Below are 27,921 nucleotides of genomic sequence, written 5' to 3'. Positions count from 1 at the left end.
CCTACACACGCCGGACTTCTCTTTGCCCAGTTTCCATGGGGTGACTGCAGGTTGTGACCATGTCTCTTACACACACAGCTTCATGTTGCAGACACTACACGCCACTCCGCCTCTGACTAGTTCCCGTGGGTGTCCTGCACCGCTGTATCACAGTCTCTTTACTCACACAGCTTCTACTCACAACTCCATTGGTTTGTGGTCACTAAACACGCTGGTTCTCCTCTGACCAGTTCCCGTGTCTGGTGGCAGCGCTGTGTTAGCTGCGGATGCCAGGCATCTCAGCTCCCCTGGCTGCTTGGCTCCGCTCTGTCCTGTGTCACCGCACACCGACAAAGCTCCGCAGAGCCTCTTACTCTGTCCTCCTTCAAACACCAGCCGGACACTGACTCTGACCCTGACATCTGACCCACCCTTACCCTTTACTGCAGGGTTTTCAACAAACAAACCTGTGGCTTCCTGCCACATGGAAAACCCGGACCAGAAATAAAACGGACTGCACCATTAACATACTGAAGCCAGTTTCATAACATAAAACCCAGAGCAGGTTTTCCCTAAATCTGTGTTGGACAAACAGTTTGTCTAAGACTAACCTTATTTATTATTACATTTATCCTGCATTGCAGTCACTGCTACGCCCTTGACTGCCATGCACAGCTACGGACTTCATACGTCTCCATGCACAACCTGGGGAGAACACACAGCGACCCTCTGTGACATTGGTCACTACTTCACCATTACAATCACAACTGCACCTGCAACTGCAATACCCCCTTATGGCCTCACTGTTATGATCCGGTGACCTTGGAGCTGCATGAGAGCTTTCACTGGAGTAGGTGGTCACTATACTGACCGCAATCCTGATCTTAACACCGCAACTAGAAGTAGCCGTGGAGTGTACCTAACAATCCTAGACACCTTGTCACAGCCGGAGGACTAAATACCCCTAAAGATGGAAATAGGAATACTATCTTGCCTCAGAGCAGAACCCCAAAGAATAGACAGCCCCCCACAAATATTGGCTGTGAGTCGGAGAGGAAAAAACATACACAAGCAGAAAAACAGGATTTAGCACAGGAGGCCACTCTAGCTAAAATAGGACAGGATTGGACAGAGTTCTGTGCAGTCAGTATTAAAACCCTTCAAAAATATCCACAGCAGAATATACAAAAACTTCCTCCATCTAACTAAAGACGTAGGAGCGTAAATCTGCAACTCCAGCGAATCCTACATTCAGAGCAGGAATACAATCAAAAACAAGCACACAGCCTGTGTGCCACAGAAAAAGAAACAGACACTTATCTTTGCTGAAATGGCAACCAAGCAGGAGAAGCCAGAAAGAGATCCATCATATCCCAAAAAACATTGACAACTGGCAAGGACTAATGAGTCCTGCAAGCCAAAATACCCCAGTCAGAACTGCAATTAGCAGATACACCTGTTCAAGACTGCAGCCCAGGAACAACTGCATTACCATCTGCTACCACCAGAGGGAGCTCAAAAGCAGAATTCACAACACCTCACTACGCCTCTGTGCGCATTCTGGGGAGCACAAACAGTGCCCCCTAGCTGTAACAGGGTCACTGCCTCACATACTGTATACCAAGGTGACGCACTGTCCCCATTGCTGTTCTGCATAGGCTTGAATCCCCTCAGTCAGATAATTACAGAGTCTGGCTATGGATACAAGTTGTTCAAGAGCGGAAGCCCCATCAGCCAACTCCTCTATATGGATGACATCAAGCTGTATGCGAGAAATGAACAAGACATCAATTCACTAGTCCACCTGACAAGGATCTACAGCGAAGACATCGGGATGTCCTTTGGACTAGAGTGCGGCCGGTTGGTAATAAAGAGTGGGAAGGTAGTCAAGACTGATAGAGTGGAATAACCAGCAGGGCACAGAGCAGATGTACAGACAAGCTACAAGTACCTCGTCATCCCACAGGGAAACAGTTACCATGATGAGGAGGCAAGGAAAGCAACAACATCCAAATACCATAAAAGGGTAAGAAAGGTCCTGAAGAGCCAGCTCAATGGGAAGAATAAAATCCACGCTATCAATATATATGCCCTACCAGTTATCAGATACCCTGCTGGCATAGTCTGCTGGCCAAAAGAAGAGATGGAAGCTGCAGATGTGAAGACACGAAAGCTCCCCACAATGCATGGAGGTCTCCACCCTAAGTCTAACACACAAAGATTGTATGCCAACAGAGAGGAGGGTGCGCGAGGCTTGATAAGCATCCAAGCCACCATCACAGATGAAACAAGGAGTATCCAGGAATACATCAGAAAAATGGCACCAAAAGATGAGATGCTGAGAGAAATCCTAAGGCCGGGGACACACACAACGTATAAAAATACAGTCCGTTTTACACGAATGAGAATCGCACAAATGTTTACAAAACAGTGATCTGTGTGCAGTGTGAGGATGCGATTTCCTCGCAACAAATTATCCGTGTGACATCCGTATGGCATCCGTACAGCGAGATTTTCTCGCCGGCTTGCAAAACAGACATAGAATCCATAGGATCCATGGCCTCAAATATTAGTAAAACATATATACAGTCTAAATATTTAAAGATATATGTCAGTGAGACACACATATATATATTTATATTTCATCCAGCGCTGTTAGAGAGAAAAGCCAGTAATTCAATTACCGGCTTTTGCTATCTCCTTCCTAAACCCGACATGATATGAGACATGTTACATACAGTAAACCATCTCATATCACCATTTTTTTTGCATATTCCTCACTGTGAGGCTGCCGTCACACTAGCAGTATTTGGTCAGTATTTTACATCAGTATTTGTAACCAAAACCAGGAGTGGGTGATAAATGCAGAAGTGATGCATATGTTTCTATTATACTTTTCCTCTAATTGATCCACTCCTGGTTTTGGCTTACAAATACTGATGTAATATACTGACCAAATACTGCTAGTGTGACGGCAGCCTTAGAAGAGTCTGTGTGCAAAATTTGGGCGCTCTAGCTATTAAATTAAAGGGTTAAATCACGGAAAAAATTGGCGTGGGCTCCCGTGCAATGTTCTCCGCCAGAGTAGTAAAGCCAGTGACTGAGGGCAGATATTAATAGCCTGTAGAGGGTCCACGGTTATTGGCCCCCCCTGGCTAAAAACATCTGCCCCCAGCCACCCCAGAAAAGGCACATCTGGAAGATGCGCCTACTCTGGCACTTGGCCACTCTCTTCCCATTCCCGTGTAGCGGTGGGATATGGGGTAATGAAGGGTTAATGTCACCTTGCTATTGTAAGGTGACATTAAGCCTAATTAATAATGGAGAGGCGTCAATTATGACATCTATCCATTATTAATCCAATAGAATGAAAGGGTTAATAAAGCACACACATTAGGAAAAAATCATTTTAATGAAATAAAGACACAGGGTGTTGTTAGGGTATGTGCACAAATTCAGTTTTTTTCGGGGGTTTTTTTGCGATAAAAACGCATTAAAAATGCATGCATATGCATCCTATCATTTAGAATGCATTCTGCAATTTTTGTGCACATGATGCGTTTTTTTCCATGAAAAAAATGCATTGTGGGAAAAAAAGCAGCATGTTCATTAATTTTGCGGATTTTTTGAGTTTTTCCCACTATTCTATGCATTGGGAAAAAACACACAAAAAACGCATAAAAAACGCAAAAAAATCACATGCGGATTTCTGGCAGAAATGTCCGGTTTTTGTCAGGAAATTTCTGCAAGAAATCCTGATGCGTGCACATACCCTAAGGATATGTGCACACGTTCAGGATTTCTAGCAGAAATTTCCTGACAAAAACCGGACATTTCTGCCAGAAATCTGCATGTGATTTTTTAGCGTTTTTTTTTTTTGCGTTTTTGACACGTTTTTGTGCGTTTTGCTAGTTTTTTTGCATTTTTCCAAATGCATACAATAGTGGGAAAAATGTGAAAAATCCGCATGACATAAAACGGACATTTCTGTCAGAAATCCGCATGCTTTTTTTTCTCGTTTTTTATGCGTTTTTTGCGCTTTTTCTGTGCGCTTTTCCCCAATGCATAGAATAGCGGAAAAAACGCAAAAAATCCGCTAAATTAATGAACATGCTGCTTTTTTTTACCGCAATGCGTTTTTTTGCGGAAAAAAACGCATCATGTGCACAAAAATTGCAGAATACATTCAAAATGATAAGATACATATGTATGCGTTTTTTAATGAGTTTTTATAGCGTTTTTATCGTGAAAAAACACGTAAAAAACCTGAACGTGTGCACATACCCTAATAGTTTATTAAACGCTCAATCCAATTGAAGACCCTTGTCACCTGAAATAAAGTTAAAATAAAAAAAACAACAATATCCCATACCTCTCCGGCGTTACAATCAAGTCCCACAATGTAAATCCATCAGAAGGGGTTAAATAATTTTACAAGCAGGAGCCTGCTAATGCAGCCTCCCCTGCCTGTAAAAGCTGGGGAATGAATGGGAAGCAGGGGAATGTAGCTACCTAAACTTGCGGTTCTGCGCCCCCTGCTGGTATAAACTCATATGAACTCGAGCGTGAGAAAAGATTCAGAAAAATTCCCACGCTGGAGTTCATATGAGTTTATGCCACAGGGGGCGCAGCATCGCAAGTCTAGGTAACAGCATTCCCCGACTTCCCATTCATTCCCCAGCTTTTACAGGCAGGGGAGGCTGCATTAGCAGGCTCCTGCTTGTAAAATTATTTAACCCCTTCTGATAGATTTACATCGTGGGATTTGACTGTAAAGCCAGAGAGGTATGGGATATTGTTGTTTTTTATTTTAACTTTGTTTCAGGTGAAAAGGGTCTTCAATTGGATTGAGAGTTTAATAAACTATTCCAACACCCTGTGTCTTTATTTCATTAAAATTATTTTTTCCTAATGTGTGTGTGTTTTATAAACCATTTACTAGTATTGGATTAATAATGGATAGGTGTCATAATTGACGCCTCTCCATTATTAATCTGGCCTAATGTCACCTTACAATAGCAAGGTGGCATTAACCCTTCATTACCCCATATCGCACCGCTACACGGGAATGGGAAGAGAGTGGCCAAGTGCCAGAATAAGCGCATCTTCCAGATGTGCCTTTTCTGGGGTGGCGGGGGGCAGATGTTTTTAGCCAGGGGGGGGGCAATAACCATGGACCCTCTCCAGGCTATTAATATCTGCCCTCAGTCACTGGCTTTACTACTCTGGCAGAGAAAATTGTGCGGGAGCCAACGCCAGTTGTTTCCGCGATTTAACCCTTTATTTTAACAGCTAGAGTCCCCAAATTTTGCACATACACACTACTAACATTAGTAGTGAGGAATACGTAAAAAAAGAAGGTGATATGAGATGGTTTACTGTATGTAATCATGTCTCATATCATGTCGGGTTTGGGAAGGAGATAGCAAAAGTCGGCAATTGAATTACCGGCTTTTCTGCTATCTAGCGCTGTATGAGATATAAATATATATATGTGTCTCACTGACATATATATATATATACCTATACTATGTGTAGACATTAATTTTATTTGTTCTATTCAAACCTGTCAGTGTGATTTTACTGTACACCGCACTGAATTATCGGCTTTTCTATAGGACACCGCTGATGGTCTGTGTGTAATCCGATTTTTTCTCACCCCCATAGACTTTCATTGGCCAGTCTCGACCGAGATACGCTGAGAATCGCAGCATGCTGCGATTTCACTCGGATCCTGAATACGGCCGAGAAAACAACAGATATTAGGAGCTGCCCCATAGATTAATATTGAGCCGAGTGCTATGCGATTTTTTATCGCATTGCACTCGGCCATATTATGGTCTAGTGTGACTCCGGCCTAAGGCAGCAACAACAACAGATCAGGAAGTAACAGGAACATGAAGCGCCATGGCAAGACAAGCCGCTGCGTGAGATGTACCATCGACAGATAATGGAAGTGGCTGACATGGAGAAATCCTACCAATAGCTGGAGAAAGCTGTACTCCGAGACAGCACAGAGGCACTAATCATAGCGGCACAAGAGCAAGCACTAAGTACCAGATCCATAGAAGAAGGAATCTACCACACAAGACAAGACCCAAGATGCAGTCTATGCAAAGAAACCTCAGAAACCGTCCAACACATAGTGGCAGGATGCAAAATGCAAGAACAGCGTATACCGAACGCCACAACCAAGTAGCGGGAATTGTATACAGGAACATCTGCACAGCATATGGGCTAAGTCCCCCTAAGTCGAGGTGAGAGACCCCAGAGAAAGTGGTGGAGAATGAAAGGGCTAAAATCCTATAGGACTTCAAGATCCAGACGGATAATCAGGTGTTGGCTAACCAACCAGACTTTGTGATAGTAGACAAGAAGACAGAAAAGATAATAGATGTGGCAGTGCCAAGTGACAGCAACACCAGAAAGATGGAATATGAGAAGCTGGAGAAATACCAGGGACTCAAAGGAGAACTGGAGAAGATGTGGAAGGTAAAGGCAACAGTGAATCCAGTGGTGATAGGAGCACTTGGAGCAGTGACCCCTAAGTTGGAAGAATGGCTACAACACATCCCAAGAGCAACAGGAGGTGTCTGTCCAGAAAAGTGCAATGCTGGGAACAACTAAGATCCTGCGCAGAACCCTCAAACTCCCAGGCCCCTGGTAGAGGAGCCGAGAATGGGAAAGGACAACAAATACCACCCCCATTGGGGGTGAGAAGTACAGTACAGACCAAAAGTTTGGACACACCTTCTCATTTAAAGATTTTTCTGCATTTTCAAGAGTATGAAAATTGTACATTCACACTGAAGGCATCAAAACTATGAATTAACACATGTGGAATTATATACTTAACAAAAAAGTGTGAAACAACTGAAATTATGTCTTATATTCTAGGTTCTTCAAAGTAGCCACCTTTTGCTTTGATGACTGCTTTGCACACTCTTGGCATTCTCTTGATGATCTTCAAGAGGTAGTCACCGGGAATGGTTTTCACTTCACAGGTGTGCCCTGTCAGGTTTAATAAGTGGGATTTCTTGCCTTATAAATGGTGTTGGACCATCAGTTGTGTTGTGCAGAAGTCTGGTGGATGCACAGCTGATAATCCTACTGAATAGACTGTTAGAATTTGTATTATGGCAAGAAAAAAGCAGCTAAGTAAAGAAAAATGAGTGGCCATCATTATTTTAAGAAATGAAGGTCAGTCAGTGCGCAAAATTGGGAAAACTTTGAAAGTGTCCCCAAGTGCAGTGGCAAAAATCATCAAACGCTACAAAGAAACTGGCTCACATGAGGACCGCCCCAGGAAAGGAAGACCAAGAGTCACCTCTGTGTTGTGAATTCTGCTTTTGGGCTCCCTCCGGTGGTTGTAGGTGGTAATGCAGTTGTCCCTGGGCTGCAGTCCTGGTCAGGTGTATCTGCTGATTGCAATTCTGACTGGGGTATTTAGGTTTGCAGGATTCATTAGTCCTTGCCAGTTGTCTATGTTTCTTGGGAGGTGTTGGACCTCTGTCTGGTTTCTCCTGCGTAGCTGCCAATTCAGCAAAGATAAGTGTCTGTTTTCTTCTATGGCACACATGCTGTGTGCTTGATTTTTGATTGTATTTCGGCTCTGTGTGTAGGATTCTCTGGAGTTGCAGATATACGTTCCACGTCTTTAGTTAGATGGAGGAATTTTTTGTATAATCTGCTGTGGATATTTTTGAAAGGGTTTTAATACTGACCGCACAGTATTATGTCCTATCCCTTCCTATTTTAGCTAGAGTGGCCTCTTGTGCTAATTCCTGTTTTCTGCCTGTATGTGTCTTTTCTCTCCTACTCACAGTCAATATTTGTGGGGGGCTGCCTATCCTTTGGGGTTCTGCTCTGAGGCAAGGTAGAATTCCTATTTCCATCTATAGGGGTATTTAGTCCTCCGGCTGTGTGAGGTGTCTAGGGTTTTGTTAGGTACACCCCACGGCTACTTCTAGTTGCGGTGTTAAGATCAGGATTTGCGGTCAGTACAGTTACCACCTACTCCAGTGAAAGTTTTCATGCGGCTCCAAGGTCGCCGGATCATAACACCTCTGCTTCTGAGGATAAGTTTATCCGAATCACCAGCCTCAGAAATCACAGGTTAGCAGCAGCTCAGATTAGAGACCAGGTCAATGCCACACAGAGTTCTAGCAGCAGAAACATCTCTACACCAACTGTTAAGAGGAGACTTTGTGCAGCAGGCCTTCATGGTAAAATAGCTGCCAGGAAACCACTGCTAAGGACAGGCAACAAGCAGAGGAGACTTGTTTGGATGAAAGAACACAAGGAATGGACATTAGACCAGTGGAAATCTGTGCTTTGGTCTGATGAGTCCAAATTTGAGATCTTTGGTTCCAACCACCGTGTCTTTGTGCAACGCAGAAAAGGTGAATGGATGGACTCTACATGCCTGGTTCCCACCGTGAAGCATGGAGGAGGAGGTGTGATGGTGTGGGGGTGCTTTGCTGGTGACACTGTTGGGGATTTATTGAAAATTGAAGGCATACTGAACCAGCATATACCACAGCTATTCCATCCGGTTTGCGTTTAGCTGGACCATCATTTATTTTTCAACAGGACAATGACCCCAAACACACCTCCAGGCTGTGTAAGGGCTATTTGACCAAGAAGGAGAGTGATGGGGTGCTACGCCAGATGACCTGGCCTCCACAGTCACCAGACCTGAACCCAATCGAGAGGGTTTGGGGTGAGCTGGACCGCAGAGTGAAGGCAAAAGGGCCAACAAGTGCTAAGCATCTCTGGGAACTCCTTCAAGATTGTTGGAAAACCATTCCTGGTAACTACCACTTGAAGCTCATCAAGAGAATGCCAAGAGTGTGCAAAGCAGTCATCAAAGCAAAAGGTGGCTACTTTGAAGAACCTAAATTATAAGACAAAATTTCAGTTGTTTCACACTTTTTTATTAAGTATATAATTCAGGGCCAGCGTCAGCACCCGGTGCACCTGGGCAAGTGCCGGGGCCCTGGCAAGACGGGGGGCCCACTCACGCTGTCTGGGATACAGCCAGGGCCGGCAGAAGCTCCACTGATAATCATAATCAGTGAAGCTTCCGGTGTAGAGACTGGTTGAGGACCTGTAGTGACATCACGATCATATGACCTGCCATGTGACCGTGATGTCACCACAGGCCTTGTATTCATAGGCCAGTGCTGTGGACCTCCTGTCCTCCTGCAGCACGGAGCTTCTGAGGGGAGGGAGAGCTAAGACTTGGGCCGGCACCTACATACCTGGGCTGTGATGTGAGGTACCATAAGTCGTGCAGCACCCTTTGTGTGTGCTGCTCCTGGTGATGCTGGCTCCTCAGCTCCTCCTGCTCTTGTGGGCAGTCCCAGCAGAGGAGAGGGCAGGAAGGTGTTGTTGCAGAGTGCGTCTTCTTGCAGTCACCGCTGTACTTAGGAGAGCTTCAATCAGCAAGATATCTTGAGTAAACAGTATTTACTTCATACTGGATAAACATGAGATACAATTCAGTGTCACACAGTCCTTGCACTGAACACAACACATTCAATAAGGAAAAGCAAAACCGAAAGTAAGAAAACAACCAACAACTGAGAGCTTCCCTCCCCACATTACAGCAAGTATATTACTTTACACACTATCGCCATCTGCTGTCTGGTTAGTATAAAGTCCTCCTTTCACTTATAATAAGTCCCAATCTGTTGCATATGCCAACACCCTTTCTCAACAGTAAGGACTTATTCAATCAAACCCAACTTTTTTATTAGTCTCTGATGTTTATCAGCATTCAACGCCTTCGTGAAAATGTCTGCTGTCATTTCTTCAGTAGGACAGTACTCTAACTTCAAGACTCCGTGTTCCTGATGATCTCTCAAGAAATTATATTTCACATCAATATGCTTGGTTCTTGGATTGACTCTTTCCATCTGAGCAAGAACAAGACATCCTTGATTGTCCTCTTATAGTTTTGTTGGTGCCAACTGTGGTTGTCCTAATTCTGTCAACAATTGTCTTAACCACAGTACTTCTTGACTCGCGTGTGCTGCGGCAACATATTCTGCTTCTGTTGAAGATAGTGTCACAATTGACTGTTTCTTACTTGTCCAACTTATTGGTCCACCTGAGAGGAAAAAAATATGTCCACTGGTAGATCTTCTGTCAGTTGGATCTCCAGCCCAATCTGCATCAACATATCCTGTTAAAACGCAATCATCGCTTGTGGGTAATTTCAGCTTAACATTGCTAGTTCCTTTCAAATAACGCATTACTCTCATCACGGCATTCCAATCAGCTTTATTTGGTTTTGATACCTTTCTACTAAGGATTCCTACTGCTGCTGCGATGTCTGGTCTTGTAACGGTCGCTAGATACAGTAGTTTTCCTATTGCTGTTCTGTATTCTTCATTATTTGGTAGCATATTTTGTTCACTGTTCATCTCTTTGAGATAATTAGTTTCCATTGGAGACTTTACTGTTTTTGCATCCTTTAATCCAAATTTTTCTGTTATGTCTTGAATCATGTGATTTTGATTCAGTAGGAAACTTCCATCTTCTTCTCTTTCTACCTGTATTCCTAGATATTGTTTTACATTTCCCAAGTCTTTGATTTCGAAATGTTGCTTCAGGATTTTTAGAATGTTTTCGTTATCCCTTTCTTGTTCAAAACAAATCAAAATGTCGTCTACATATATGAGTATGTAAATCCATCTATTAATCAGCCTTTTTGTGTATAAGCATGGATCAGCTTTGCTTCTTTGAAATTTTTCATTTGTAAGTACTTCCGTGATTTTGTCATTCCACGCTTTAGCTGCTTGCTTTAAACCATATATGCTTTTCTGTAGTTTACAAACTTTGTTTGGATTTCTTTCATCTTTGAATCCTGGAGGTTGTTCCATATAAATGTCTTCTGTTAAATCTCCATTCAGAAAAGCTGTCTTTACATCCAGATGTCTCAGTTGCATCTGTTTCATTGCTGCAACTGTAAGTAAAGTTCTTATTGTAGTGTGTTTGACAACTGGAGCAAATGTTTCATCATAGTCTTCTCCATATTTTTGAGAATACCCTTTAGCTACGAGTCTTGCTCGGTATCTTTCAGCTGTGCCATCTGTTTGGTATTTAACTTTAAAAATCCATTTACATCATATGGTTTTTCTTCCTTCTGGTAAATCTGTTAGTGTCCTGTTGTGAATTCTGTGGCTGAATTCACTCCTGTGGTCACAAGTGGTACTGCAGCTTCTGAGCTTCCTCCCTCAGGAGTTCTGGTGAGCTCGTTAGCTGCTTCGTTATTTAACTCCACCTGATTCTGTTTTCCTTGCTCCTTGTCAATGTTCCAGTGTTGGATCTGAGCTTCTGGATCTTTCCTGTGGCCTGCTGCTCTGCTTAGATAAGTGCTTCTTTGCTTTTTGTTGCTATATTTTCTGTCCAGCTTGTCTATTTGTTTTGCTGGAAGCTCTGAGATGCAAAGGGTGTACCGCCGTGCCGTTAGTTCGGCACGGCGGGTCTTTTTGCCCCCTTTGCGTGGTTTTTGCTTTAGGGTTTTTTGTAGACTGCAAAGTTCTCTTTGCTATCCTCGCTCTATCTAGAATATCGGGCCTCACTTTGCTGAATCTATTTCATCCCTACGTTTTGTCTTTTCATCTTACTCACCGTCATTATATGTGGGGGGCTGCCTTTTCCTTTGGGGTATTTCTCTGAGGCAAGCCAGGCTTGTTTTTCTATCTTCAGGCTAGTCAGTTTCTCAGGCTGTGCCGAGTTGCATAGGTAGCGTCAGGCGCAATCCACAGCCACCTTTAGTTGTGTTTAGGATAGGTTCAGGTATTGCGGTCTACAGAGATTCCACGTCTCAGAGCTCGTTCTATTGTTTTTGGGTTATTGTCAGATCACTGTATGTGCTCTGATCGCTGGTACACTGTGTCACTGGATTGCCTGCATAACAGTACAAGGAGCCAACCTAATGATTCTCAATAGAGGGAAAAAAGAAGTTCTGACATCATTTTTTTTTCTTAGCTCTGTGTTCAGTCTTTTTTTTCCCCTAGATATTTGGGTGCTTCAGGACACAGCTGTGGACATGGATATTCAGGGTCTGTGCTCTTCAATGGATAATCTCGTTTCAAAAGTACAAAAGATTCAAGATACTATTGATCAGAAATCTATGCTAGAACCAAGAATTCCTATTCCTGATTTGTTTTTTGGTGATAGAACTAAGTTTCTGAGCTTCAAAAATAATTGTAAGCTATTTCTGGCCTTGAAACCTCATTCTTCTGGTAATCCAGTTCAACAGGTTTTGATTATTATTTCTTTTTTGCGCGGCGACCCTCAGGACTGGGCATTTTCTCTTGCGCCAGGAGACCCTGCATTGAGTAGTGTCGATGCGTTTTTCCTGGCGCTCAGATTACTGTACGATGAGCCTAATTCAGTGGATCAGGCTGAGAAAAATTTGCTGGCTTTGTGCCAGGGTCAGGATGATATAGAAGTATATTGTCAGAAATTTAGGAAGTGGTCAGTACTCACTCAGTGGAATGAATCTGCGCTGGCAGCTTTGTTCAGAAAGGGTCTCTCTGAGGCTCTTAAGGATGTCATGGTGGGTTTTCCTATGCCTGCTGGTTTGAATGAGTCTATGTCTTTGGCCATTCAGATCGGTCAACGCTTGCGCGAGCGTAAATCTGTGCACCATTTGGCGGTATTGCCTGAGATTAAACCTGAGCCTATGCAGTGCGATAGGACTATGACCAGAGTTGAACGGCAAGAACACAGACGTCTGAATGGGCTGTGTTTCTACTGTGGTGATTCCACTCATGCTATTTCTGATTGTCCTAAGCGCACTAAGCGGTTCGCTAGGTCTGCCTTCATTGGTACTGTACAGTCCAAATTCTTTCTGTCCGTTACCTTGATATGCTCTTTGTCATCGTATTCTGTCATGGCGTTTGTGGATTCAGGCGCTGCCCTGAATCTGATGGATTTGGATTATGCTAAACGTTGTGGGTTTTTCTTGGAGCCTTTGCGGTGTCCTATTCCGTTGAGAGGAATTGATGCTACACCTTTGGCCAAGAATAAACCTCAGTACTGGTCCCAGCTGACCATGTGCATGGCTCCTGCACATCAGGAAGTTATTCGCTTTCTGGTGCTACATAATCTGCATGATGTGGTCGTGTTGGGGTTGCCATGGCTGCAAACCCATAATCCAGTATTGGATTGGAACTCTATGTCGGTATCCAGCTGGGGTTGTCAGGGGGTACATGGTGATGTTCCATTTTTGTCTATTTCGTCATCCACTCCTTCTGAGGTCCCAGAGTTCTTGTCTGATTATCAGGATGTATTTGAAGAGCCCGAGTCCGATGCCCTACCTCCGCATAGGGATTGTGATTGTGCTATCAATTTGATTCCTGGCAGTAAATTCCCTAAAGGTCGATTATTTAATTTATCCGTGCCTGAACACGCCGCTATGCGCAGTTATGTGAAGGAATCCCTGGAGAAGGGACATATTCGCCCATCGTCATCACCACTGGGAGCAGGGTTCTTTTTTGTAGCCAAGAAGGATGGTTCGCTGAGACCGTGTATTGATTACCGCCTTCTTAATAAGATCACGGTTAAATTTCAGTATCCCTTGGCATTGTTATCTGACTTGTTTGCTCGGATTAAGGGGGCTAGTTGGTTCACTAAGATAGATCTTCGTGGTGCGTATAATCTGGTGAGAATCAGGCAAGGAGATGAATGGAAAACTGCATTTAATACGCCCGAGGGTCATTTTGAGTATCTAGTGATGCCGTTCGGACTTGCCAATGCTCCATCTGTGTTTCAGTCTTTTATGCATGACATCTTCCGTGAGTATCTGGATAAATTCCTGATTGTTTACTTGGATGACATTTTGATCTTCTCAGATGATTGGGAGTCTCATGTGAAGCAGGTCAGAATGGTTTTTCAGGTCCTGCGTGATAATTCTTTGTTTGTGAAGGGATCAAAGTGTCTCTTTGGTGTGCAGAAAGTTTCATTTTTGGGGTTCATCTTTTCCCCTTCTACTATCGAGATGGATCCGGTTAAGGTCCAAGCCATCCAGGATTGGACTCAGCCAACATCTCTGAAAAGTCTGCAAAAGTTCCTGGGCTTTGCTAATTTTTATCGTCGCTTCATCTGTAATTTTTCTAGCATTGCCAAACCATTGACCGATTTGACCAAGAAGGGTGCTGATTTGGTTAATTGGTCTTCTGCTGCTGTGGAGGCTTTTCGGGAGTTGAAGCGTCGTTTTTGTTCTGCCCCTGTGTTGTGTCAGCCAGATGTTTCTCTTCCGTTCCAGGTCGAGGTTGATGCTTCTGAGATTGGAGCAGGGGCGGTTTTGTCACAGAGAGGTTCTGGTTGCTTAGTGATGAAACCATGTGCTTTCTTTTCCAGGAAGTTTTCGCCCGCTGAGCGTAATTATGATGTGGGCAACCGAGAGTTGCTGGCCATGAAGTGGGCATTCGAGGAGTGGCGTCATTGGCTTGAAGGAGCTAAGCATCGCGTGGTGGTATTGACTGATCATAAGAACTTGACTTATCTCGAGTCTGCCAAGCGCTTGAATCCTAGACAGGCCCGTTGGTCGTTATTTTTTGCCCGCTTCGACTTTGTGATTTCGTACCTTCCGGGCTCTAAAAATGTGAAGGCGGATGCTCTGTCTAGGAGTTTTGTGCCCGACTCCCCGGGGTTATCTGAGCCGGCGGGTATTCTCAAGGAAGGTGTCATTGTGTCTGCTATCTCCCCTGATTTGCGGAGGGTGCTGCAAAAATTTCAGGCGAATAAACCTGATCGTTGTCCAGCGGAGAAACTGTTCGTCCCTGATAGGTGGACTAATAAAGTTATCTCTGAACTTCATTGTTCGGTGTTGGCTGGTCATCCTGGAATCTTTGGTACCAGAGAGTTAGTGGCTAGATCCTTCTGGTGGCCATCTCTGTCACGGGATGTACGTACTTTTGTGCAGTCCTGTGGGATTTGTGCTAGGGCTAAGCCCTGCTGTTCTCGTGCCAGTGGGTTGCTTTTGCCCTTGCCGGTCCCAAAGAGGCCTTGGACACATATTTCGATGGATTTCATTTCTGACCTTCCCGTTTCTCAAAAGATGTCAGTCATTTGGGTGGTCTGTGATCGCTTTTCTAAAATGGTCCATCTGGTGCCCTTGGTTAAATTGCCTTCCTTCTCTGATTTGGTGCCTTTGTTCTTCCAGCATGTGGTTCGTTTGCATGGCATTCCTGAGAATATTGTTTCTGACAGAGGTTCCCAGTTTGTTTCAAAGTTTTGGCGAGCCTTTTGTGGTAGGATGGGCATTGACCTATCTTTTTCCTCGGCTTTCCATCCTCAGACTAATGGCCAGACCGAACGAACCAATCAGACCTTGGAAACATATCTGAGATGTTTTGTTTCTGCAGACCAGGATGATTGGGTGTCCTTTTTACCGTTGGCTGAGTTCGCCCTTAATAATCGGGCCAGCTCGGCTACCTTGGTTTCTCCATTTTTCTGCAATTCTGGGTTCCATCCTCGTTTCTCTTCAGGACAGGTTGAGTCTTCGGACTGTCCTGGTGTGGATTCTGTGGTGGACAGGTTGCAGCAGATCTGGACTCAGGTAGTGGACAATTTGACCTTGTCCCAAGAGAAGGCTCAACTTTTCGCTAATCGCAGACGCCGTGTGGGTCCCCGACTTCGTGTTGGGGATCTGGTTTGGTTATCTTCTCGTCATATTCCTATGAAGGTTTCCTCTCCTAAATTTAAACCTCGTTTTATTGGTCCGTATAGGATTTCTGAGGTTCTCAATCCTGTGTCTTTTCGTCTGACCCTCCCAGACTCCTTTTCCATACATAATGTATTCCATAGGTCGTTGTTGCAGAGATACGTGGCACCTATGGTTCCATCTGTTGAGCCTCCTGCCCCGGTTTTGGTGGAGGGGGAATTGGAGTATATTGTGGAGAAGATTTTGGATTCACGTGTTTCTAGACGGAAACTCCAGTATCTGGTTAAATGGAAGGGTTATGCTCAGGAAGATAATTCCTGGGTTTTTGCCTCTGATGTCCATGCTCCCGATCTTGTTCGTGCCTTTCATGTGGCTCGTCCTGGTCGGCCTGGGGGCTCTGGTGAGGGTTCGGTGACCCCTCCTCAAGGGGGGGGTACTGTTGTGAATTCTGTGGCTGAATTCACTCCTGTGGTCACAAGTGGTACTGCAGCTTCTGAGCTTCCTCCCTCAGGTGTTCTGGTGAGCTCGTTAGCTGCTTTGTTATTTAACTCCACCTGATTCTGTTTTCCTTGCTCCTTGTCAATGTTCCAGTGTTGGATCTGAGCTTCTGGATCTTTCCTGTGGCCTGCTGCTCTGCTTAGATAAGTGCTTCTTTGCTTTTTGTTGCTATATTTTCTGTCCAGCTTGTCTATTTGTTTTGCTGGAAGCTCTGAGACGCAAAGGGTGTACCGCTGTGCCGTTAGTTCGGTACGGTGGGTCTTTTTGCCCCCTTTGCGTGGTTTTTGCTTTAGGGTTTTTTGTAGACTGCAAAGTTCTCTTTGCTATCCTCGCTCTATCTAGAATATCGGGCCTCACTTTGCTGAATCTATTTCATCCCTACGTTTTGTCTTTTCATCTTACTCACCATCATTATATGTGGGGGGCTGCCTTTTCCTTTGGGGTATTTCTCTGAGGCAAGCCAGGCTTGTTTTTCTATCTTCAGGCTAGTCAGTTTCTCAGGCTGTGCCGAGTTGCATAGGTAGCGTCAGGCGCAATCCACAGCCATCTTTAGTTGTGTTTAGGATAGGTTCAGGTATTGCGGTCTACAGAGATTCCACGTCTCAGAGCTCGTTCTATTGTTTTTGGGTTATTGTCAGATCACTGTATGTGCTCTGATCGCTGGTACACTGTGTCACTGGATTGCCTGCATAACAGTGTCCATGTATTTGAATCTTGCATGGATTTAATTTCTGTTTCTGTTGCTTCTATCCATTTATTAGCTTCTTCCACTGGAAGTTTAGATATTTCCTCCCAAGAAGTAGGCTCATAGATTTTTCTTGTGCTTGTCTTGTATGAGAGACGTTTTGGTGGTTTTCCTTTGTTCTCTCTCATTGAACGTCTTGGTTCTGTGTCTGTTTGTAGTTGTGATTCTTCACTTTCAGTATTTTGTTCTTCATTAATTTCTACTTCTTTCTCATCAGATATTTCTTCAGTTGTGTCATTATTGGTTTTCTCATTTTTTGTTTCAACTGAAATCATAATGTCTTCATTAAAATCTTCAATGAATGTCACACTGTTACTCACCGTAACTCTGTTTTGGGATCTAGGATTCTGTATCCTTTGCAATTTTCACTATATCCAACAAATATTCCTTCCATGGATCTGTTTTGAAGTTTGGAACGTTTTTCTGTTGGAATGAATATGAAAACTTTACATCCAAAAACTTTTAAATGATTGACACTTGGTTTCATACCTTGCCACAGTTCATATGGAGTTTTCGTCAGTTTTCTGGAAAAAAGTCTGTTCTGTAGATAAGTAGCTGTCATTGCTGCCTCACCCCAATATTTCTCTGGTAGTTTGGAATCCGTCAGCATACATCTTATCATCTCTGTTAGAGTTCTGTTTTTCCTTTCTGCTACTCCATTTTGTTCAGGTGTGTATGGAACTGTTTTCTGGTGTTCTATCCCATTTTGTCTTAAGTAGTCTTCTATTCTGTGACCTGTAAATTCACCTCAATTATCACTTCTGATGACAATTGGCTTCCTTTGAAATTTGTTACTTGATCTTGTTACATAGTCTACAAGTTTATCAAAAACTTCACTTTTGTTTTTAATTAAGTATGTGACTGTGTATCTTGAGTAATCGTCTATAAAAGTCAACATGTATCTATTGCCTCCGGATGTAGTCACTTTCATGGGTCCACATACGTCAGTATGCACCAAATCAAGTGGTCTTTCGCTTTTCATCTCACTTTCTTTTGGAATAGATATCCTTGTGGCTTTGGATTTTACACAACATTCACATCTTATGGTAATTGAGCAATCTGATATCTTTAAATCTTTTGTCAATTCTTTTCTCTGTAGTTCCCTTATACTGTCAGGGTGTCTATGTCCTAGACGTCTATGCCACATGTGAATACAGTTTTTGTGATCATGTGTACATACCTTCATCTGTTCCTTTGGTGTGTCAAAATGATATAATTGTTCATCTGCCTTGACTTTGGTTATCACCTTGTTTCCTGCAATAATTGCACACTCATTGTCTTTGAATTTCACTGTAAGTCCTTTTGCTGTTAAACGTTTCACAGATAATAATCCGCCTTCCAATTTTGGAACATACAACACATCTTGTACAAGTATCTTTGAATCTTGTCCGAACTTGTTTGAACAATTTAGCATACCTTGTCCGATACCTTCTGCGGTTATTTTGCTTCTATCTGCGAGATAAATGGCTTCTTTCTTATCTAAATCAAGATCAGTAAAGAAATTCTTGTCACTTGTCATATGACTCGTTGCTCCTGAATCAATAAACCAACCAAGTGATGATTTCTTGTCTGTTATTTTAAATGTGCCATTCCAATTATTCTCACATGAATCGGAAATTGTGTTTTTTACTTTCTGTGTATCCTTTTTATGTTGTAATTTTTGTTGTTCTGCTTTCCATATGGTACAGAGTAGTGTAGAGGAGGGTGGTTTCGTCAAACTCAATCTGACAGGTGGACACGCCCCTATCAAAGTGTATCAAAGTGTGTAACTCCTCCCCTCCCCTGTCTGACAGCTGGTAACCAGCTGTCCCTGAGTCTGGCTGACTTCCCCTTTTGATCTAGTTTGATATAGTTTTATATTAGATTTTGATAATCCCCTATTAGATGACACAGTTATATAATTATATCCTAGGCTCTGGACGATTACATACTGCATTCTGTAATCAGTGCATTGTGTTTTATTCATGTTTTATAACACACCATGCCATTTTTATATATTTTATATCCTAGTCGTGGTTTATAACACACCATGCCGTTTTATATAATTATATCCTGGGATTCTCATTTTTACACAGGAATTTCTGCAGTTTGCAAAGCCACACAGTTTAACGCAGAACACATTTTAAGTTAGCTGCTGATCACATAGGCCATAATGATAGTGTATCTGCAGCATGTTATGTGAAAGGCAATCTGTGTATCACTGGTTTTATACGATTATAAAAAACAAAGACACGATATTGTAAAATTTAAAAAAGATTTTATTGTTGCAAAATAAATACATCTCAAAGACAGTTCAATACTATAAAAATTCTTACAGGATATAAAAAGTAAAAACATTAAATAGTACAATGAACATACATCATTACACTTCTTACAAAATAATTAATATCGCGTTACAAGGTGAGTACAGCATTTATCCAGTACATTCATTACATCGTGAGCCACATGGTTTGTAGCAACGGTAGAGACCTTTTTTTAGGTAACAGAGTTCCGCGTGTGGAACCTAATGACGGGGAAGATTGAATTGTACGTGGCATTGGGGTTAACTTCTGGGGGGTAGATACAGCGTGTGTCTCACTGGTGGAAATTTTTAACTAATCTAAAAGCTTCCTAGTAGCGGGGTTACCCACAACTGTAGATGGCATATTTAGCTCGGCCATAGCCTGCATAAATGAATCCCAACCCGGCGGTAAATTCCGTCTGGGTAGAGCATGGCTCTGCGTTGTACTACGTACCAAATCCAGTAAGTTAGACCCTGGGATTATGGATCCTTTGAAAATAAATTCAGATTTATTATTCCAGGCTGTGACATTTTTATTCTGCAGCAACCTGTTTAGTAAAAATTCAGCATTCTTTTTATATATTTGGTTTATATGGCTGACAATTTCAGCGATCTCATGATTTTTATCAGAGTCGGTATTTGGCGATTGTTGCTGACCAGGATCAGGAGTGCTAACGAGATTTAAAGCCGTTACTTCTTTTGAGCTGTGCCTCGTATGTACCAAGTAGCGTTGTAGCACAGAGCTATACATTTTAATTTTCACATCATCGGGAATGTCACGACGCTGTAAAATGTCGCTAATTTCACCATCCAGGCGACACGAATAACACTGTCGCGTATGTTGTCTGTAGCACTGGGTCTTAGTTTGTCTAGCTCCTGTTTGGGGACTAGATACATTTTCTCTGTATGCTCCATTATCTTCCGGCGATCAGGCTTGTTATTATTGGAATTGTAAAAGCTAAAAGAGGGCCCACCGGCCTGCTTTAGTAGTCGCTTCTTTTTCTTTATGGGCTGAGATCTGTCGCTCAGGGTTCTTATAGCTTTACGCCACTTCTTTAATATACCTTTTTGGCGCTCTTTCAGCGGAATCCTGCCTTTTAAGATATTTAAAGCAATCTCGCCTATGGCTGTAATTAAATCATTGCTTGCATTGCGCAAAATAGACTTTCTGACAGCGGGGGTTGCTTTCACCAGAGTTTTTAAGAGAGCCCAGTTACGCCGGAGCCTCTCAGACATCTTTACATCACAACGCACACAGCGTAAAATGTCTGATGCCGGGTAAAATTCACTTTTTAGAAGTGTTTTTCTTTTGAACATAGACAGCGGGCAACGCCGGTGGAAATAACCCAGTCCTTAAGCGTAGATCCTCAGGGGTATTAGCTCTCAAATCTACAAGCAAATACCCGTAAGGGTCCCGCATGGCATCCTCAAAAGCTTCTAGGAAAAAACGTGTTTTTCCGGGATACATCTGTCGAGCCAGGGTTAAAATTTGTAATTTATCTCGGGGGTTATTAAAAATCACCATATACTTTGTGTTTAAATTTATCGTACAGCTTTTCTTACCCTGACAAAATATGTTTTGTACCAGGTAGAAAATGCTGAGATTTCTGTGGTGCACATACTTGGTAAAAGCTTTTTCTATCTCACAATTTTCACTAGCACTCTCCTTGAGGTCATCAACAATCGCCAAATTCACCTTCTCCGGTGGGAATAATTCGTCATCTACGAATGTATTCGGCAGACCCTCCACAAATCTGGCGTGGGGAAAAGAGAGAGAGATTTCATCATATAGTTTTTGCCAACACGAATAAAACCATACAATATTATCAGGTTTCTGAGAAAAATTAGCTTCAATTTTATATAGCAGTTGTTTTACAAAATAGCTCTTTCCAGAATTAGACGGGCCTGCTAGAATGCATGAGAATGGGTGCTGCAGACGCGTAACCATCACAATACTCGACTAATACCCAAAAGGTAATGTTGTGAAAGCGTCTAATAGTCGCCGCTTTGTATAAACGCACTTTTGTGTTTTGCGTAATGGCCTTGTTTCAATATCCCAGTACTTTTTATTTCTCACAATGGCCGGCTGCTGTACGACAATACGTTTCTGAGTTTCTGCGGCAGAATTGCGCGGGTAGTCCAGAACTAGATCTTTCAGACTGTTGAAATTAATAGATTGAGAGTTACCAACGTTTAGTGGTATCCCCTTAACTTTTAAGACAGTTTTACCGGTGTTGAGTTTGTATCCGTAAGTTTTGGGGCCAGCGGATACAAATTCTGTGATGTGTGTACCATCGGGTATTTCACTGGTCAGCTCCCCCAGGTAATCGCCTAAAGGCGGCTGCCACTCACCAGCTCTCTGTACAAAAATAACATAATCTGTGTCGTGATAAAGGCACCTCTCCTGCAGCCGGTCCAGCAGCGAATAGAGCTCTAATCGAGCATACGCTGTTGTAAAACACGCTATAAAAATGTTTGTGTTTTTGTTGAGTGTGTGGTGTCCTTTTGCATATTTCCAGTTAATGGTTGCGGTGTCATCATCAAGGAAATGTAACATCGAAATGTCATAGTAAGGCAGGAACAAATACTTAAAAAGCTCATCTGGATCCCTAACAATGCTGGTGCATGATAGATTAGATCTCTGAGCAAACTTTCCCCATAAAGAATTTAAGAAAAGCTTGGAGATCTGTCTTTTAGCAGGATTGACAGCTATATTTTCAGGCCGTAATTGGACACCTTCTTTTTCAAGAAAAGAGTCAATGTACTGCCTTTTCTTGTCATCATCAGTACACCAGCTAGGATAACCAGAGGCTTCCTGCTTATCCCTAAGATGTAATTTAATGTAGGGAGCAAACAGATCATCAGTGGTTTTAGGAAAATGCCATATTTCATAGGTGTGCGCGATCCGATACCCTTTTTCTATAGCCATCTCGAGCTCTATAGTGCACCAGGTGCCTGTCAGCGCCCGTTCGTCATCACTATGGGCACAAATATCTGCCTGGGAATTTACAGCGCATGTGTAGCAAAGGGGAAACATTAATTTTTTCTTGAGTTTTACCGGCAGAACTGGAAAAAATAAATCTCTCGGCGGGTAGACCCTGACTTTAGCAATGCCAAAGTATTTTTTAATGAATCCAAAATTGTCATAGATGATGTCTGGATGGCCTACAGGGTATGTTTTAGTTTTGTTTACAAAGGGGTACAGACTGGTGAAATCGTAGTAGTGTAAAGTCTCCCCTTCTTCCAGATGGTGATAGAGCTTAATGGCGTTAGTTCGCCCGCCATAAAGCGCATCACGGGGGTCTAAAGGAACGGGGAATTCCATCTGGCGGAGAAATGTTTGAAGGTTAGAATCATTTTCAACCATTTCATTCCACTCATGTTCCCACATCAGTCTTACTGTGTACCCGCAACACTGTAAGTAACGCTTTTTAGCTAAAAAGGTATAATATAATTGTCCATAGGACGTGCTTGTGACCTTATTCGTGTCATTCTCATTATAGCACACGGGACACCCGTGGTAAAAACAACCCTGAAATTCAAAGGCTATGTGTTGGCCGCTAACATAGGCATAACCATCTAGAAAATATTTCCCGACTTGTTTTTCACCGCCCCTCAAAGCGTGCTGTATGTCGATGTTCTCAGAGTGGGCTACATACATGAGCCACTGTATAGCGGGTGTCGAGTAGCGCTTTTTTGCCTTGTGATAATTATCACCAGGTAAAATGGCGATTGTCTTTTTTGGTAGAAATTTAAAGCGGTACATTGTCAAAGACAAATGTCTTTTTTCGGCCTTACTATGTTACTATGTTACTATGTTACTATATTGTCATACAGACCGAGGCCAGGGTGATGAGCTGAAAAGGATCAACAGATCTGCTCACTACAATCCGTTGCTTCTGACGCTTACAGTATTTTTTAACATTTTTCTGCGTCATCTGCATAATACGCTCTCTATAGATCTCGCAGGCGTGTCTCAAAATTTCAACATCTTGTTTGCAATAAGATTTTAGCTCGGCCTTGAAGTCAAAAGTTGTATTTACCTGTGCCTCATACCACTCCAGGAACTCTACCTTCTCACCAGGTGACATGTACTCCACCCCATAATATTTTACATCAGGTATGGGACCTACATAATTTTGGTTTTCTCGTGTATTGAAAAAGTGTGGAAAATGTCCTTTGCCGTCTGAAAAGCCCATGGCCTGTGGTAATTTACTTAGTTTCATGGGGATAAAATTTAGAGAGTCTATGAACCTTATAGACAAATCGGGTAGCGACACACACAAGAGGCGGCCACCTTGGGTTATCAACTGTACTTGTAGTTTTTCAGAAATCAGTTCCTTAACAATAAAGTATGCGTCGTATCTTCCACCATTGTGGGCAATAAATGTATGCTCTGAAAATTTACCGCTTGTAAAGAACTGTACAAAGTCATGTGTACAGGTATCACCCTCAAACTCCCAGGAGGGGTGGCCATACAGCGTTGTAGCATAAATGTAATTCGGGATGTGCGTGCCTGTCTCCTGCATACATTCAAAATCATAAAAGATATAACAATCTGTCTCATCCTGTGCTACATACTTCCGCATGTAACAAAGATGGGCATCAAATTTATTTATATGTCTGCGACATACAGGACAGCGTAAACCATTACATTTATGCTCTGTTTCGCTATTTCTGGGAACAAAACGGTTGCATTTATCACAAAATGTTTTAAGTCTGCAGAATGCTGGGTCGCCTACAGCCAATTGTTTGTGATAATCTAAGCACTCGCTCGAGCGGCAATAAACTCTGCAAACAGGACATCTGGGTTGATGGTCAGCACTGCTTTCTATGCAATTTTCTCTCTGACAGGCTTTACAAAAATACTGGCAGGAATGATTGTTTTTGTGGTGAAACACTGAATTGCAGAGCTCACAAAAGTAATTAGCACCGATAAAACCCTTCATATTTTTGATACCGTAGTAGTGATTATCATGGAACAATATGAATACTGTTTTGCCATTAGCTGTATTACCGCTCTCAAAGTAACGCCAATCGCCCTGACTATAGTACAGTACTTTAATGGTGACCCCCAAATATTTTTCAAATGCAGGGATGTCGCTAAAACTCACTAATTGGTCATCAGGGATGCCCAGTGCTGCGTGTATGTTTTTAGAACGGCTCAGTAAAACACCATCAGTGACATTCGTGTCGTCCATCAGGGCGCACACACTAGCAGCCAAACACAGATTTGTCGTGTAATTGTTAAAATCATACAGCCATTGTCTCTTTTGTTTAATGATCTGACTGCTCGCTATAGATTTCAAGCGCCTTTTTTGTTTTACACCACCGCGTCGGTTTTTAATAATGGTGACGACTAGCTTTAGCGAATTGGATGATATGCATTCACTGTTACTTTGAAGTGCGCGGGCAACAGCATTTAAAAAAGATTCGGAATTAAAATCTTCACGGGTTTGTTTTGTAGTGAAAATAGGGTGTAAAGTATCACCGGTATCAAACCTTAACTGTACAAAGTCGCCAGGTTCAATGTCCCTGATGATTCTATCCAGTAATGCCTGAATGCCTTCATGAACAATATTCAAGCCCTCTTCAAATGATCGTACACGCTCCAAATTTACAAATCTAAAATGATCTGTATGTATATGACCGTTGAAATTGCGGAGGGCCCTTTCATGATGATGGATGTGTTGCAAAAATACTGTATGATCGGGGCGCCGCACATTACCAGCAGCGTCAGCGTCTGCGGATTGTGAATTTTGTGTAGATGCCTGTGCGGCATCTGCAGAGCTGCCTGGACTATGTGAGTGCTGTTCTGACTCTTGTGACGACGTCTGTGGTGACTGTAGAGGCATTGCAGGACACATGTCACCACGGCGCCTCCTAGAGCATCGCGCCCGTCTAGCGCTGACCAACAATTTTAGAGCCCTTTTTATAACTCTAGCCCTATTATACCTGGGTAGTGTTAGTTTAGGCGGTTTATGCATGCCGTAGCCGACCATATCTAGTCATAATGGGGTCGCTGTAGTTGTTATCTCGCCATCCAGCAGCAGGCTCCGAAGTGCGTATAGTTCGGACTTATTAGCCTGTGTTGGGTTTTGTGTTAATAATAATTTTTCAAAAGTATCGCAAAAAAACATTATTTTGGGGACCCAGCGTTTGTAGCGTAAGTAGCGGCCGATGTGTTCCTGAAATACAAGCATTTCAACGGGGTCCCAGCTGCGGGATTCATGCTGCAGATCTATAGCTGGCGCATGAATCCGTGGCTTTTTACACACCTTAAGCTCTTTACACCCCTTAACATCATCCGGCCGCGACCTCTTTGACCGTTTCTTAACATTAACAGAGTTAGATACACAGACATGAGATATGGCACCCAAATTAGAGGGGCCTGAGGGTCCGGCCCCAGAGGCATTAGCAGGACCCGTTACACATGGCGCTGCCGGTTGCATAGTGTGGGACATACGTATAATGAGCGGTTCTATGGATGGTTGCTTACCATCAGCGAGCTGATCAATCTCGCGATCATACTCTTCACGACTCATCGTGGCTGTTGCACCCACGGCGCAGGATGCGGTTGGTGACTCTGTAACATGTTTTGTTTTCCGCTTATGTTTTCGGGGTGCCTCGAGCACTTCTGGATATAGTGGCGCGGGGTCATTCACACGGATTGTCGATGGCTGACCGGTACTTGAATGGGGTATTTCACGATGGTCCGACGGTACAGGGTTTCCTGCGTCCTGCACCACGCAGATCGGTGATAGCGGATATGCTCTAACAGAACCATTAGCCGTCTGTATCGCCGGCCACGCTTGTGCTGCGCCATTCTCGGTGATCTGTAGCGGCTGTAGAGGTGCTGGAGGTGTTTTTCTCATGACTTTGCGCTTAGCTGTAGGAAAGATTATACATGTGTCAGATATGTGCGAGACCGTCGCAGGCCGCTGCGCATAGCTGCAGGAAAGATTATACGTGTGCCAGATATGTGTGAGACCGACGCAGGCCGCTGCGCTTAGCTGCAGGATAGATTATACATGTGTCAAATATGTGGGGGCCATGGATCTCAATGATGTAGCACGTGCATCATTGACTGTACAGAGACTGTGCCTGTATACCAAAATATACACTTACGGGATAGCGATGTGTGGTGAATGATTGCCGTGGCGTCTTCTGCAGCTTCTGCGATGCTCTCCATTAGCTCCGGTATATTCTCTTTTGTGAAAATTCTTCTAGGCTTCAGTTTACAAGCTATAAATAAAGATACAGGCCTTAGTAGAGGCGTGGTGGATTTTCGCAGAGCGGTTGTGCAAAAAAACTTTTCATACGATTCTCACCTCTCCCTTTTTTGCCCGCCGGTCCGAGCTGTTTTTTAGGGGCTCTAGAATCAGGGCTGTTTCTCGGCGTGGGGGTCTGGTACATCAGTTCCTCAACAGGCGGCTGATTGTGTTCCGTGGTGGTTGGTTCTGGAAACATGTCGACATCTGTAAAGAATTAATATATATATTTACACGTCTAAATACTTAAAAGCTATATACACACACACACACACATACATACACAGCAGTCACACAACGCACCTATGATGCCTTGAGTCAAATCCCACACAGCAGCGACACCTGCATTAGTGTTACTATACTCAGCTCCAGGTGTATCACACTCCAGAGTAGGCACGCTGAAGCCGTTTAAAAAATCATCGCTATAGTTGCTGATAAATTCATCTACAGCATCGGGGGTGTTCCTGGTAAATTCATCTAGATTATCGGGGATGGTCCTGATTAATTCATCTTAAACAAGAAATAATAAACAATATAAAGATAATATATAAAAACAGCCCTTAGTTAGAATGGGACACTAGCAGATACATGTATATAAATCTTGAAACATACCTATTACCGAATCCGCAACTTGACTGGAAAAAGCCGAAAAATGTTGGGATTCCATCTAAAATAAATTATCTGTGTAAATTTTATGCGCAAACTATATTATCCACACACCACCACTCGTCAAACTCATTTATATACCCCAACAAATAAACTGCTCCCCGTGTATAAATATTCTTATACTACGCAAATCATGGGTAATACGGCTAAGTCTTTCTATATTAATTATGCGCCACAAATATGATTTATGCGGTAAAACTATATTACACAGCCCCACTAAATATACCACTACTGTATAAATATGACTATAAATATGTCTATGTTAAACAACACACATGTAGTAAGTAAACGCTGCAGGCGCTAGTTAGGGCGTATTGACAGTTATTAACTACTGTATTACATAAATTATGTTATAATAGTTGCCCGCGGATAAGTCTTTCTATATTAATTATGTACCACAGAATATGTTTTATGCAGTAAAACTATATTATACAACGATACTAAATATGCAGCTATCCTCCAGTATAACACTTATTAGTCAAATAACACCCTTAATTATGGTTTTAGAGATGCATAGTTAAATATAATTAAGCATTTGCGAATAATAACACAACTGTCTTATATACTTACATTTAGAATAGCTTGCTTTTTTTAGTCTGGTCGGACTTCTGGTGGTTGTCTGATGTACTTAGTGGGCCAGCCACCTGTATTTATCCTGAGTGTCAGAAACCAGCTCACCTGTTAACACCCAGAAACACACCCAGTTACGCCCCCACCACACGCCTGCTGTTAACACCCAGAACACAACCATACATGCAATTAATGCATGCATTAACTCACGCATGATATATCCGGA

General features: G+C 42.9%; 2 protein-coding genes across 3 annotated transcripts in view; one reads left to right on the top strand and one right to left on the bottom strand.

Moving 5' to 3' along the window:
• The window catches only part of LOC138672486 (uncharacterized), a 429,950-nt gene that overhangs the window by 300,180 nt on the left and 101,849 nt on the right, over positions 1-27,921 (top strand). The window lies entirely within an intron of this gene.
• LOC138671518 (uncharacterized) lies at positions 178-27,833 on the bottom strand. Its single transcript, XM_069759693.1, has 7 exons — positions 27,696-27,833; positions 27,072-27,126; positions 26,763-26,969; positions 26,520-26,666; positions 26,317-26,433; positions 25,620-26,077; positions 178-456 (listed from the first exon to the last, which is right to left on the bottom strand). Exons 2-7 carry the CDS (start codon positions 27,124-27,126, stop codon positions 178-180), a joined length of 1,263 nt encoding a protein of 420 aa, XP_069615794.1. The 5' UTR covers positions 27,696-27,833.

Source organism: Ranitomeya imitator, chromosome 3, assembly GCF_032444005.1.
Source record: "Ranitomeya imitator isolate aRanImi1 chromosome 3, aRanImi1.pri, whole genome shotgun sequence".
Taxonomy (NCBI): Eukaryota; Metazoa; Chordata; class Amphibia; order Anura; family Dendrobatidae; genus Ranitomeya; species Ranitomeya imitator.
The sequence above is the reverse complement of the archived record's forward strand: the minus strand, read 5'-3'. Positions and strand labels throughout refer to the sequence as shown.

Coding starts and splice junctions, on each gene's coding strand:
- LOC138671518 (XM_069759693.1), bottom strand. CDS start 27,126: ATGGAATCCCAACATTTTTCGGCTTTTTCCAGTCAAGTTGCGGATTCG. Junction 26,667..26,762: donor TTTGACTCAAGGCATCATAG/GTGCGTTGTGTG, acceptor AATTCTTTACAG/ATGTCGACATGTTTCCAGAA. Junction 457..25,619: donor TGCAACCGGCAGCGCCATGT/GTAACGGGTCCT, acceptor TCCATGTGGCAG/GAAGCCACAGGTTTGTTTGT.